At 41.8% G+C, this 14,826-nt stretch overlaps 1 protein-coding gene and 1 long non-coding RNA gene across 4 annotated transcripts in view; one reads left to right on the forward strand and one right to left on the reverse strand.

Moving 5' to 3' along the window:
- Positions 1 to 14,826, forward strand: part of ryr2b (ryanodine receptor 2b (cardiac)) — an 82,284-nt gene that overhangs the window by 24,489 nt on the left and 42,969 nt on the right. For all 3 annotated transcript variants that reach the window (XM_074646224.1, XM_074646221.1, XM_074646223.1), the window contains 22 exons: positions 61 to 247; positions 587 to 719; positions 1,074 to 1,188; positions 1,516 to 1,676; positions 2,923 to 3,082; positions 3,294 to 3,380; positions 3,532 to 3,758; positions 4,044 to 4,257; positions 4,367 to 4,993; positions 5,113 to 5,313; positions 5,419 to 5,530; positions 5,667 to 5,807; positions 6,328 to 6,604; positions 6,802 to 6,916; positions 8,457 to 8,589; positions 8,990 to 9,093; positions 9,444 to 9,579; positions 10,370 to 10,556; positions 11,929 to 12,037; positions 13,165 to 13,285; positions 13,987 to 14,156; positions 14,604 to 14,824. In XM_074646224.1, the coding sequence (XP_074502325.1) occupies positions 61 to 247; positions 587 to 719; positions 1,074 to 1,188; positions 1,516 to 1,676; positions 2,923 to 3,082; positions 3,294 to 3,380; positions 3,532 to 3,758; positions 4,044 to 4,257; positions 4,367 to 4,993; positions 5,113 to 5,313; positions 5,419 to 5,530; positions 5,667 to 5,807; positions 6,328 to 6,604; positions 6,802 to 6,916; positions 8,457 to 8,589; positions 8,990 to 9,093; positions 9,444 to 9,579; positions 10,370 to 10,556; positions 11,929 to 12,037; positions 13,165 to 13,285; positions 13,987 to 14,156; positions 14,604 to 14,824 (3,938 nt within the window). The remainder of the gene's footprint in view (positions 1 to 60; positions 248 to 586; positions 720 to 1,073; positions 1,189 to 1,515; positions 1,677 to 2,922; positions 3,083 to 3,293; positions 3,381 to 3,531; positions 3,759 to 4,043; positions 4,258 to 4,366; positions 4,994 to 5,112; positions 5,314 to 5,418; positions 5,531 to 5,666; positions 5,808 to 6,327; positions 6,605 to 6,801; positions 6,917 to 8,456; positions 8,590 to 8,989; positions 9,094 to 9,443; positions 9,580 to 10,369; positions 10,557 to 11,928; positions 12,038 to 13,164; positions 13,286 to 13,986; positions 14,157 to 14,603; positions 14,825 to 14,826) is intronic.
- LOC141773984 (uncharacterized) lies at positions 1,944 to 2,511 on the reverse strand. Its single transcript, XR_012595214.1, has 3 exons — positions 2,412 to 2,511; positions 2,125 to 2,311; positions 1,944 to 2,043 (listed from the first exon to the last, which is right to left on the reverse strand). It is a non-coding gene; the product is annotated as an uncharacterized LOC141773984 (long non-coding RNA).

The following is a 14,826-nucleotide window of genomic DNA, read 5'->3' on the forward strand; positions in this document are numbered from 1 at the left end:
TTATAGCACTGCTTAATTGACAGCACTGATCCTGAAAATCTTTGTCAAATCTTATTCAAGGTCACTAGAGTCGGTGGCTCAAAGGATTCCTTATCCAGCCTGAGGGTTTCTCAGCGGTTGTTTGCACACCACGGCGGAGGCAGTGAGATGGGCTTTTACCGGCTCAGCATGTCCATCCAATGTGCTGCCATCCTCACAAGCCCTGCGGGGGGCGTGCTTCCACTGGCCTCCAACTCTCTCTCTCCAGGTTCAGATGCTATTACATCATGTCATATCACATACAGTGTGTTCAAGTTAGCCCCAGAGAACTGGGCGGGAGAACTAAGGTGACCTCACAATAAGGACCACAATAAGGATTTGTTTGGTTCCTCATAGGTTCAAATGACAAATTACATTACCCCCGATGCAGCATGTCAAAATGACGTAGCTATTACGAGATGAAAATTGAGTGAAAATTGACTGTGTGAGATCTGTGTAAGTGTTCTTTGCAGTTATCCATTGATATTCTATCCATTCTGACCTTGCTGTGTTGTTCTGCTTAAGCTCCCCAGGGCCCTGCTGTAATTAATTCCCATTGTCCTTTTAGGAAGGAAAGAGCAGGAGGAGGTGGACTCTGACTTTGAAGTACTGATGAAGTCAGCCCACAGCTTTGCTGGCTCAAGAGATGAGCTCAACCATAAGGATCATAGTCACGACAAAACATCAAGATTGAAACAACGGTAGGTTGCGGAGAAACTAAAACTGCGATCATATGTAATGAAATGTATGTAATTTGGAATATGGAAGAGTAAACACAAAAACATGACATTTGGGTCATTAGTGTTACTTTAGCTAGAGTAATAATGTTCCTGTTATTTAGAAATGATATCTGTATGCTTGTCCATATTTGTCTGCCGGGTGATTAAAATGACAAAAGCATGGTTTTGACTGAAGTTTTCCCCAAATGAAATGACAAAAAAACAGGAAATGAAGATTGTTAAAAGAAACAAACAGAGCAAACAGGCCCTCTGTCTCACCTCACTGCAGCGTTCATTGTGCTGTGTACGAATTAATGTGCATTTCTGTTCTGCAAGGTTCATGCTGAAGAGGACTAAGCCAGAGCTGGTCAGCAGCAACTCATCTGCACGGCTTCTAGAAGATGTCGTAGTCGACAAAGATAACCATGATCACCTTATCCAGAGCTCCAGAGTAAGGCTTTCATTTGCTTATCATCTCATCTCATCATAACCACAGCACATACAAAAAAACAACGCTAATGAGAAAACAAAATATTATGTACTGTTACTTCTAAATAATTCAATAACGCCCATAAACAACAGAAAAGGTGAAATGTATTTGGACACTTTGCTGCCTCATAGTGCACTAAAATGAAACTAATTGCACTGCAGGGCTTATGCACATACATTTTGCAGCTCTTCAGCTCCTTTCTGGACCATGTAATTAGTCACAATAAGAAAACGTACATTGCAAAATGCAAATACCGAACGATGACACCGACTGCCCTCTCTGTTTCAGTATTACTACTCAGTGAGGGTTCTTCCAGGCCAGGAGCCGTTCAATGTGTGGGCAGGCTGGGTGACCTCTGACTTTCATCAACACGACACGACTTTTGACCCTGACGATGTCCTCACTGTGACAGTCACCCTCGGAGATGACAGCGGCAAAGTCCAGGAAAGGTTAGTATACACCAAGACTGTTAATGCTATATTAACTCATGTGAAAAAGTTCTCAATCATCTTCTTTTGAATTTTCATGACAGATTAGCAGCAAACTGCCAATAGAGATGCACCATTTGCAATTTTCTTGGCCAATTTCAATTAACGAATTTCCAAGCCTGACCTGCCCATTACGATTTTTACCCAATTTCCTTACTTTCTAAGAACTATAATTTATCACGCTGTGGTACAGGTGGACCCAAACGCAGGACACTGCCAAGAGGTTGGTGAAGTTTTAAGAAGGTTTATTGAGAGACCAGGCTGGACGTGGGTGGGTGATGTAGGCAGGCTGAGGTTGCACCAGGGTAGCAGAAAGGATGACAAGAATCTCGGAGGACAGGAAACAGACACAAATTAATACAAGTTACAGGAATAAAAAGGATCTTATTACTAAGCTTGGCATAGCTACCGCGGTAGATGAGATAATGATCTGGCAGGAGTGGTTGACAAGCCGGGGTAGATATACTGCAGGCTGATGAGAAGCAGGTGTGCAGACTGGGAGGGATGATTAGCTGATTGCAGACAGGTGTGTATGATGAGCAGAGCCGAGAGCCAGGAGGACCACGCCCACACACACAGACACCGACACGGAGGTGCTGGAAACACAAGAAACACTAGGAAATAAGCCGGAGCACGGCCATGGCCCTGACATAATAGACAGCATACACAATTGACATTGACTATTAAATAACTTACTTTTTTCCAAAACTGCACCAAGTTACACGACCTACTCTTACTCAAACAAATCTCAAAATAAAAGTGCTTAGGGCTGACCCAAATGCTTCAAAGCTTCAACCGTTGCCATGGTAATCGACCTCCAAACCAGTATTCGAATGCTTCGTTGTTGTTGTTTTTGGTGTGTGTATGTGTGTGTGTGTGTGTGTGTTTGAGAGAGAGAGAGTAACAGAGGGAGGGGGAAGAGAACATTATTACTAACTTACTCGAAAGGCACGTTCACTTTTTGGCACGCCTGCCACGAACCTGTGATATTTTGTGTGTGTGGGGCTATGATGTTACTGTCTGTGCCGCTGTCTGCACAAAGTGAAACCATCATGCGGCTTGTGTGTAAATTTGAGCGGCAAAAAAATCTGATATATGACTCGGATCGACCGGTCACGGCTGATCAGCTGGCAACCGGACGGTTTCGACCGCTGGCCAATTGATTCGTCCATTTCTAAATTAAACATATTCCTATCCTTTTGCACAGTGTGAAGCGGTGCAACTGTTACATGGTGTGTGCTGGAGAGGCAACAGGCCTGTCTCAGAGTCGGAGAAGTGCAGGGTTGGAAATTGGCTGTTCAATCGACACAACCACTGGGCTTCTCACGTTCACCTCCAGTGGAGTGGAAATGGCCACCTTCTACCAAGTAGGTCACACAGGAATCTACGAATCAATGTTTTTGTCAAAGTAATACATGTATATTAATCTAAATTTAATACACATTAATCCTCATTTTGACCTACATGTATGTCTGTTACGCTTGGGAAAATCACTTATTGAAGTAATTATCGTGATTAATGTTTAACACGGAGCATCGCATTGTTAACCTGAGGTAGTATTGTTTCACCGCTAATCAGGTGGAAGCCGGTACAAAGCTGTTTCCGGCTGTGTTTATCAAGCCCACCACGAGCAACATGTTTCAGTTTGAACTGGGACGCGTCAAGGTAAAGGAGCTTTTAATATTTAATCCTGTTAAAGACATTAGACATTTGACCTTTGTCTGCTTGTCAATCAGTGTTTCACCCTGTTTTATTCTTTATAAATGTTGAGTGGTCTGTTACACCTTTCCCTGTATTTGTCTTCCTCTCGATCCAGAATGTGATGCCACTGTCAGCAGGTTTGCTTCGCAGCCAAAGAAGGAATGCCGCTCCTCAGTGTCCTCCAAGGTTTCAGGTCCAGCATCTCAACCCGGTTTCATGGACCAGAGTACCAGACCGTGCATTAAAGGTGATGGTGGATCGGCCAGATGAGCACCACGGCTGGAGAGTCCAATGCCATGATCCCTTGCAAGTCATGACCCTGCAGATCCCCGATGAAAACAGGTTAAAGAGCTGGAATAAATATGTGTTTTTGCAATTGGGCGTGCAGATTTAAATGCACAGGAAGTGATGCATGTGTTGTTTATCGTGTTGCTTATCAACCCACGTGCCTCTTGTTCCGCTGTGATCTGCAAGCACCAGGCAGCACACGCTTGGTTAGTGTGTAATATTCATCACTAATGCAACAGGCTGTAGCATTTGGTGCCGCCTTATTATCAACTAAAGCTTTAATTTGATCTTCAGCAAGCAACAAATACTGACACTGTCTTTTTTTGATGACACATCTAGGTCTGTTGACATCTTGGAGCTGTCGGAACTTGACGACCTCTTGACCTTTCACCACCACACTCTCCTCCTGTACTGCTCTTTGTGCGCCCTTGGAAACACCAGAGTTTGCCATGCCCTCTGCAGTCACGTGGACCAATCCCAGATCCTTCATGCCATTCAGAATCCCCACCTCCCTGGCCCACTCCGCTCTGCGTTTTATCAGCTTCTTATTCAGGTGATGCTTGTTTGAGTTCATGTTTTTTCTTTAGGTAACATTCATCAATAACAGGATGAGGAAATGTTGTTCTTCGGAGAGTAGATACATGAGTATTCTTGTTCTCTAGGTTCACCTCAGCAGCCACACCGCAGCATGTCACCTGATGAACCACGAATACATTGTGCCTATGACTGACCAGACCAGGGAAATCACCCTTTATCCCAGCCCTGCTAATGGTGTTAATGGGGAGAATGGTCAACCTCAAGAAGGCATTTCCAGCACTGGTCTCAGCACATCCCTTAAACCACGGATGCATTTCTCATCTCCTTGTTTTGTCAGGAGTGATGGGATGGACGGAGTTGCAGCAGGTGAAATAGCCTGCACAGACAGCCCAGAAATCCCTTTGGACACATTGAAGAACCTGACTGTGGAGATGCTGACTGATGGAGTACGGGCTGTGGGTCAGGGTGTGAGGGATCCTGTAGGAGGCAGCATTGAGCTTCTGCTGGTTCCCCTAATTAGACTGTTCTACACCTTACTGGTTATGGGGGTATTTGGGGATGAGGATCTGGGGAAAGTTTTGAGACTGATAGAGCCGAGAGTCTTCTCGACAGATGCCGAAACCCTCGAGAAGGAAGAGAAAGAAGAAGCTGGTGATGATGAAAAAGAATGGAAAGGGGGCAACGAAAAAGAAGATGAAACGCTTAAACAAGGACTTCTCCAAATCAAGCTTCCAGAAGCCGTCAAACTTGAGGTGAAAGAACTAGTACATTTCTTTGACGCTTGTCTTTCTTCTCCTTCCATTTGATGTAATTTTGGATTAGCTTCAGACGCTACATTATTATATTCATATAAGATCTTGTTTTTCTCCAGCTCTGCCATCTGCTGTCCTACCTGTGTGATTGCCAGGTGCGCCACAGGGTAGAAGCTGTGGTTGCCTTCTCTGACCACTTTGTGGGTCAGCTGCAGGAGAACCAACGCTTTCGTTACAACCAGGTCATGCAGGCACTCAACATGTCTGCCGCTCTCACCGCCCGCAAGACAAAGGAGTTCCGCTCACCTCCACAGGAGCAGGTTGAATTTTCTGTGTTATGTTAGCCAAGAATATTAAGGTATAAAATGCTGTGTTGTGGTTTCTGGAGCTGTGCACTGTTTGTGTCATCTGTGACCTGTCTTTAGATCAAAATGCTGCTGAGCTTCAGAGAGGATGAGCAGCAGGAGAACTGTCCTTGTCCAGTGGAAATCCAACAGCTCCTGCAAGACTTCCACCACCTGCTCAACACACACTGTGGTTGGAACACTTTTTTTATTTGACTGATTCATTATTAATCTTCATTGAGCCAGGCCACTATAAAAAAAAGCTTTGTCACAGCACTTACCGTGATTGCCACCCAGTAAATCTCATCTTTTTGGCTGCTATTGTGCAGGCATTGAATTGGACAGTGACACAGCGGATGAAGAGGATGCCGAGATGTCTCTAAAAGATCGACTTCTCAGTCTGGTGGCGAGAGTCATTGGACTGAAGAAGACACCAATAGAAGTGGAGGGGAGTAGACCGCAGAGTGCCAGTAAGTGCATCTAGGTTGTGAAAGCCCCTTCTTTGTCTCACTTTGTACATTTTTAGCCTATTCATTTACGTGCACATTGGGATCGTGTAACATGTTTTGATTCAGGATCAATACCATATAGAAACATAGCTGAGTTGTAATAAGAGAGGAGATGGGTGAAAGTGGATATGTGATCAGGGATGGGCATTTCAAGCAAAAGAACTATTCGATAATCACTGAGAAGTTTTAGGCGCCAACAAAGATAGTAATCATATCACATCCATACATGGTCAGTAGTAAACAGCTGTTAAATAGTAATAAGTTCAGGTATCAGAATTGGTATCGGGAAAGAAAATAAAATGGTATCGGAACATCTCTACTCTCTATTGACATATCTGCTGTAGCAGGTCCAACTAAATCCTTGTGTTGGACAACTACCTAAAAATGTAACATAAAAAAAATCCCAAAATGTAATAACATGACTTATTCAGTCTCCACTCTTCTGCTTTTATCACTACTTCACCTGCTGGTATTTCTTCAGAGTCCCTCAAAACGCTGATCTCTGAGACGATGGTGCATTGGGCTCAAGAGACTGAGATGGAGGACCCTGAACTGGTTAGGGCTGTCTTCTCGTTGCTGCACCGCCAGTATCAGGGCCTCGGGGGCCAAATGGCAGGACACCTCTGCAGAGCCTATACAATCAGCCAGGCGTCGGTAGAAGACACCATGGCTCTCCTGTCCTCCCTGAGCCAAATCCGCTCCCTCCTCAGTGTCCGCATGGGGAAAGAAGAGGAGCGGCTGATGATCAGAAGGCTAGGGTAAGGGGACATTTGCAATGCGTCTTGGGTTTACTTCATTTGACACCTCTGGATTATTGTGATCTTGTGTAATTATTTCTATTGGTTAATTACCAACATACTGTATATGCATCATAATATTATTTGTGGTGTGAAAAATATTCTTACAGTTTTTTTTTTTTGGTTATTTTTCCCTGCATGCGCTGTTTTATACACAGGGACATCATGAATAATAAAGTTTTCTACCAGCATCCAAATCTAATGAGGGCATTGGGGATACATGAGACAGTGATGGAGGTGATGGTCAATGTTCTTGGAGAAGGGGAATCAAAGGTAAGAGACACATTTATACTGGTAATATGGAGAAAATGTGTGTAACAAAGAAGCAGGGGCCTCATTTAGAAAAGTCTGCATAGAATCCACATTAAATGTTTACGAACATACAAATGAGGAAATTTACATACGGCATAAAATAATCTGATTTATAAAACTGTGCGTACGCCTCCCAGAACACAGTTTCCTTTTGAAAATCCCAAACCAACTTGGAAATGTGCGCACATGGATCGGCCTCATATCCTGCCCTCTAGACGCCCACATTCAACCATAAATGATCAATGCAAAGCACCTCATGAATGTTTCTGCATAGAAATTAGCCTGTTGATCAATGGTTCTTTACGGTGAATCACGGCTGCTACCAAGAGGACGACCAAGAAAAGGAGTTTTTCTGACACTGGGAGTGCCAGTGCATCCTCCATGCAGCATTACGAGTGTCACCGCAGTGTTTATATGTTTAAAGCAATCACACTGATGAGACAATCAGTTGTAGCCTATCCCCCATCCATTTGAAAATGGAAATTAGGGCAAACTTGGCCTGCATTATGATTAGGACTCATAATGAGGATATGGAGTGTAACGATTGTGCGAGAGCTGACCCTGGCTGTATTTACGAACTTTGACACTGTGATAGTTGCATCGGATAGCTGTTTTGCAGTTTGTCTATATATACTGTATTTTTCCTTATCTAATAAACCATAAATAAATAAAGTCTTGTTCACTGCAACAATTTAACACACAAAAAGTCTATGAAAATTAAAGTCGAACTTGGTGATATATACACAATATTATTAAAAGTATTGACGCTCTGTTCTACAAATTCTTTAATGCTATTTGATATAATCTTGTTATCTTGGATTTCTACCACCAATGATGATAATTTCATCAGCTGCGGTGGTTCACAGCTGACCACGATCGTTGGTAGTCCCGCCCTCTCCTGCGCTCCGGGATTGCAGACAACGCTGATCAAATATTGAGCGAAATTTGATTTGAGTTGGCTTATATCTTTCACATTTGAAAGGTGCTTATGCAATAGTTAGGTTCAAAACACTGCTGGTTTGAATGTTTATGATAAAGTGGATCTATGAGTATGAAGTGAAATAATAATAATGCCTCACATTGAATTTCTACAATCTCCAATTCACCACCTCACCATCTGTTTTGCCAATTTCCCCTGTCTCATTAATGTGCATACGCATGGGTGAGATTTTCCCTAAATATACTCACATTTCCATGTCAAGTTTCTTTTTATAAATCACAATTTATGCATAGAAAGTGGAATACGCATATTTTAAGCCCTTTTTTGTGTGTACGGTTATAAATAAGGCCCCAGGTCATTTCATTAGTTGGTTACTTGAACAGTATTGGTATTCCATAGGTCATGTTCGAAAGGTAAAGGTTGAAAAAGCCAAAGGTGAAACACTGTGTTACAGCCGAATCATTAATAGAGCAATAACTCCCTGCAGTACAGTCAGTTGTATCATCTACCGCCTCACGTCTTGCTTCTCTTAATATCCATGCATTGATTATATTTTCGTAGGAGATAACCTTTCCCAAGATGGTGGCCAGCTGCTGTCGATTCCTGTGCTATTTTTGCCGCATCAGCCGTCATAATCAGGGAGCCCTGTTTGACCATCTCAGCTACCTGCTGGAAAACAGCAGCGTTGGCCTAGGTAAATCTTATTCTTTCACTTTTCTGTGTCAGTAGTAACAGAAACTCTTATATAATGTACTGTAATGCAATAGCCCTTCATAACAATACAGAAATCAATTTGTCAAGGCTGCCAATTGTTGAGGCCCTAGTTCGTAGTGCTGTTGCAAGGCTGGCATTCAATTTTAAACATGTAACATTGAAAGTTTTACTAAGGTAGTCTACTAAGTAAGAATTTATTGCAGGACTGTTACACAATAACACATAATACACTTTTACTCTCTGTGAGGACATTATCTTGCACAAAATAACCCTGTGAAGGTGATAGGAGGTTGTCCCTGTGATGAAAAGCCCCAATATTCCTGACATTATACATAGTTTATGAGTTGGCGTTCAGATTGTTTTATGACTTCGTCCCTTAGCTTCACCGTCCATGCGTGGGGCCACTCCTCTGGATGTGGCAGCGGCCTCTGTTATGGATAATAATGAACTGGCCTTAGCGCTGAGGGAACCTGACCTAGAGAAGGTGAGTTCATATTCTGTGCCTTTTCTCTACAGTACTGCGGTAAATAGTCTCCATTATGTCATATATACAGTATATTATGTCTGCTCTGGTCTATAACTAACATGCTCTGCCACTCCATATTGTTTCGCAGTGTGATTGATATTATTTGATAATAGATAAAAAAAAAAAAAATACATCTAACACTGCACCGATTCCTTCACTTTCATTTCACTCATCTTTCATTTATTTTCGGGTGTTTAGGTGTCTCTGTCATCGTCTGTGAAATCTCAGTTGTCTTTGCTGTACCCCATTAGTTGTATAGTAGCTGCAATGACTCGTTATCTGTTACACTAATCTAATTTACTATCCAGGTGGTTCAGTACCTTGCTGGCTGTGGTCTCCAGAGCTGTCCGATGCTAGTGGCTAAAGGCTATCCTGATATCGGATGGAACCCTGTGGAGGGCGAGCGTTATCTGGATTTTCTACGTTTTGCTGTCTTCTGCAATGGTAACCTGTTAGTTCTCCCATTCATAAGACATCCTGTGATTGTTTAAATGTAGCAATTCTGTAGATAGGTGTTATTCTGATAATATCATAAAGAATTTACCTAATTACATAAACTCTATTGTCCCATTGTAGAAATCTGGTTGGCTTGATTATTTTATTTGACCATTTGTTTTTAAGTGAATTTAATTTTTTTTGGGCTGTCTGAAAAAAGCCTAAATTATTTCATTATCTGTATTATTTATGTATCCAGTTGTACTTTTGACTTTTAACCTATTCAGGGCATTCATCACTTCTCAGATATTTGCTTCAGTGCTAGAATAGCAAGAGCCAAAGTTAAACAAAGTTAAAAAGGCACAAGAGGCTGCGTCATGTCATGCTCCCAATTAAGTTAGCTATTTGCAATAGAGGTAATTAACTCTGCGGTTCTCCTACTATCGATTTTCTTACTCTGAACTGGTGCCCTCAAGGCATCAGTTCAAATTGTCCTTGAGGGTGTTGACAGTTCAGTCAAATGGGATTGAATTTCCATACCAAGTGCCTCTCAGTGATTTCAGCTGCATCTGTTTTCTATACAGTCTATAAGCTGTGCATATATTGACCTGGGTATCATTATTCTATTGGTCGTCTTGTTGTGTTTTCAGTTTATTGATTTCCTTTACTATGAAATCAATTAGAATATCTGAGAGAATTAGATTCGAAAACAAACAAATGCCCTCCCACACACAATCCACCATTTCTTCCAGTCCACCTGATGGTTAGTCTTTATCTTCTGTGCGTTTTCTAACCCCAGGTGAGAGTGTAGAGGAGAATGCTTACGTGGTGTTGAGGTTGTTGATTCGTCGGCCTGAGTGTTTTGGCCCTGCCCTGCGAGGTGACGGGGGAAATGGCCTCCTGGCAGCCATGGAGGAAGCCATCAGGATCTCAGAGGACCCTTCTATGGACGGACCTTGCACCACCTACCAGTCCAACAGAACACTGTCAGTATTAGATGTTGAGTACTGCAACGTTTTTTTTGAGTATGTGCATGTATGTGACACATAATTTAGGAACCGATACTGAGTTTCCACCAAAAGTTCCCGGGACTATTAGTACCTGGAACTACTTTTCAAGGAACTAAAAGTTTCCTTCAGCACACTGTTGTCTGTGTTTCCACCGCGTCCTAAAGACTTGCAAAGATTAGGCAAATTATTCCGCTGACGTATGAAGAAGCAACATGACATGGGACGAGGACTGCTGGTGGTCACAGAGGTAAACACACTCTGCAGCCTGCAGTTCAGTATGTCCGCCTGCTTCATCTAAAAAAATCACGTTCAGTACAAAATCAAGAAAGTACTAACCCCCGACCAAGGCCTTTTTGGGGGATTAAAAGGCCCCATAAAATGTCCCCAGAACTTACTTTAGACCCTGGTCCCTGCAGTCGAAACGCGATGAGTTCCTCAAAATGTTCTTAGTTCCAGGGGAGGGTTCCTGCGGTGGAAAAGAGGCTTTAATCAGGTATCATTAATTTGATAATGCTGCAATCAGTACAAAATTATTTTGATTCTGTACTTTAAAAATTGGTTTAATATTGTACACACACAAAGTGTCTATGCATGAAAAGCTGTCTAATGGATACTACTGGTTTTGACCTCAGCAGTTGGCAAGAATACAGGCAGTTTTAGTGCATCACATTTTATTTTCTATTTTGTAGTGTAGAGAAATACTCCTAAAATAAGTTTCAATGATTTTCTGCTGTATCACTTTTTCACACAAATTTATAAGCTCATTGATTGTGCACTGAAAGTTCTCTGGCAAATGGAATCGGAGTTCAAAATGAGTACACTTAACCGGCGTCAAGAGATTTTGTACGTGGATAAGGATTTAATGTAAATGCTATACTTTTTGTAAGCAGCATTGAAAATCAACTAAATGTAGTAAAACATTTCATTTTGTACCAGCCTGTTCAGCTCTGTTTTTTTATGCCCTATCATAATAAGTCCCAGGAGTAATTTTCTCTCAGGCTTTGTGGAGCATTTCTTGGCTGGAACACAGCTTCTGTGCTCAGCCGACCGTCCCTTGGTAAATAGAGGTTAAATAAGCTAAATACAACGCAATAATGACACTGATTATTTATAAGATGCGTATTTGGGATTCATGTAGGGTGGGAGCTGACTGCATCTCTTCTATTGCAACCGTCAGACTTTTAAATAAATATTAAGGTCATTTGAAATTAGGAGGAAAGATCTTATCTCGCTAATAGGCTGCTTTATTTAGGGACAATCAATCATTTGATTCTGTTAAAAATTATGATTAATGATTTATTTTAGTTCATGACAAGCATTTGACCGCTATGATTGTTTCCTGTAACAGAGATGTGGTCCAGGACAATGATGATGACCTCATTCACATGGGGCATGCCATCATGACCTTCTACTCAGCCCTTATCGACTTGCTGGGACGCTGTGCTCCAGAGATGCATGTGAGTGTTTTCCCAGCTTTCAGAAGCCCTCCTGCATCAATATCCGCTAATGTCTCAAACTATAAAGCCTAATGGAAAAAGTCTGCAAACTGCTTTTTAAAGAATGAGTCAGAATGAGACAAACAAACAAACAAATTGTCAGCTTGCTTTTACCTTTCCACAGAATGGCCTGGTCCACTTACTGTATGTTCAGACATAAAACTGAAAACATTTAAAAGGTAACTTTGGTATTTTTCAAGCTGGACCCTATTTTCCCATGTTTTTGTGTCTAAGTGACTAATGGGAAACGATGCAAAGTGGTCGCGCACATCTAAAAAAAAGGTTTAAGGCAGGTGCTGGGCTAATAGAATACAGCAATGAAAACATAAAGGTCTGCACACTGTAGCTCCCTTAAGTGCAATTTATTGGCACATCAATAACAATAGATTGTGCTTGAGGGAGCTACAGTACACAGACCTTTATTTATGTTTTCAGAAGTAACTAATGAGAATAACATTTACAGGATATTGAGAGTAAATGACTTACGCCTGTCAGAATTTACACACTAGGCCAGTTTGGGGAGTGAGCATGTTTACCTGACTGTCAGCATGAGTGCATTATAAAAATTGCCTTTCGAAAGGATGCATTTTTTTGTCTTTTACAGTGGCATTAAAGTGCAAAGGCAAAACAAGAGAGGGACATTTTTTGTGTTTCATCTTTCAAACATAAAGGCTGATCAAAATGCCTTATAGAAGTCTCAAAATGCATTACAAACTTTAAAAGATATTGATAAAGCAAATAAAATTGTAAAAAAGTAAACAAAATGACAAATTAACAGAACTACAACACTCGCAGGAAATAAATCTGCAAGAGTTAACACAACGAAGTTTCAGAAAACTCTACTTAGTGTCTCTGACACAAATTACGTTTGTACTGCAAAATGGGACGCAACTCAACATTAGGATGATGTCTCCAATATATTATAGAATCAGTGTACATCCTTACACTGAGGATACCATATAATACAATATATGTACATAGCAATATATCTTTATTTGTTACTGTATCATTGCGTATTATGCCTAACAGGAATCCATCATAAGCTGTAATTGACTGACCAAAAACAATGTTTTTGAATTGTTGTCCAGTTGATTCAACGAGGCAAAGGAGAGGCCATCCGCATTCGAGCCGTTCTGAGGTCGCTCATCCCCATTCAGGATCTTGAGGGAGTCATCAGCATCTCCTTTCAAATTCCTTCAGTGTCTAAAGGTCAGATGAGCCTACCGGCCAATCTTACTACAATAAGTTCAGCTTGTATTAAGCCATTGCACAGAAAGCTGACTTGTCTATGGATGCCTATTATCATTTTCTGTAAGATCTTTTTTTTTTATTTACTCATTAGTCATTAAAGGCAGAATGAGTATGATTTGTCCGTTGCGGTTTGTAAACACAACATTCAAAGTTGGCCTCTCCTCCCGGCTCAATGACACTAGCCAATGCGTTTAGGGATCTTCAGTCTTTCTAGCTAATGGGTATAGTATTTGTGTCCAGACAGGAGAATTTAGCGGAGCTTCTCAAGCTTCCGACTCAGACGACACCGATTACAGTGTCAGCTATGGCAGAACAGAGCCCCGGGGGGAAGAGGGGCAGAGAAACGGCCGTAAACGTCCCGAACACAGCAAAATGAAAAGATTAGAGAAAATACAGGCAGAGGGCTGCAGGGTCTCTGCAGATACAGACACCGCCACACACTTCTAGCGGGTCATAAGTGATGATTGAGAGGGATTATCTTTTTTTTATCAATCTATACATTGTTTCTTATTTTTAGGGAAATCCTACGTATTATGCCTTTAAAGCCCCACTCTGAGATTTTTGTAGTTAGTCAGCTTCCTGTCATGTCACCATCCTGTACAAGATGAGTACAGATTATGTCATAATATCTGATCTTTACTTTTCATTTGTTTGTCCAGATGGTCTTGTGGTTGAGCCTGACCTATCTACAGTGTTCTGCCCAGACCACAAGGCAGCCATGGTTCTGTTCCTGGACCGGGTTTATGGCATTGAGAACCAGAACTTTCTTCTCCACCTACTAGAAGTTGGCTTTCTGCCTGACCTTCAGGCAGCTGTTTCTCTCGACACTGTGAGCAGAGAAAATCCTATTTTGTTGCCCTGCTCACCTGCTTGATAGAGCCAGTTTAAGATTGTTGCAGTGACATGTGTGACTCTGTATTGATCCAAGCTGCACCCCATCACCTATGGAAAATATCCACTTCTTATCCCTAGCATTGACTGTACCATATTATAATATTACTGTGATTGTTGAAAATCCTTACTAACAGGATCAATTTGCGTCTGAAAAAAATGTGTGTAACTCAGATTTCTTCTAATGAATTGGTGTTTTGTTTTCCATGAAACTTTATTGCATGCCTCCCTCCTGATACAAGTAGATTTTTCAGCTTTAATCTTAACTCTTTGTTCAATCTGCCTGATCATGGTCCCCATTTTCTTCTTGCTGCCTCTTCACTCCATCTAGTCTGTTTTAGTTCCACTTGGACTCTGTAAGAGTAACCTCTCTTTTCCATTGCAGGCTGACTTAGGGTCCACTGATATGGCCCTGGCCCTCAACAGATACTTGTGTACATCTGTGCTTCCCCTGCTCACCAAATGTTCAGCTCTCTTCTGTGCTTTAGAGGACCACGCTTCACTGGTGGATTCTCTCATCCAGGCAATCTACAGCCTCTCCAGGGCTCTTAGCTTGACCACGGCTCAGAGAGACACTATTGAAGATTGTTTGTTGGCTGTATGCAGGT

This window comes from Sebastes fasciatus, chromosome 9, assembly GCF_043250625.1.
Source record: "Sebastes fasciatus isolate fSebFas1 chromosome 9, fSebFas1.pri, whole genome shotgun sequence".
Classification (NCBI taxonomy): domain Eukaryota; kingdom Metazoa; phylum Chordata; class Actinopteri; order Perciformes; family Sebastidae; genus Sebastes; species Sebastes fasciatus.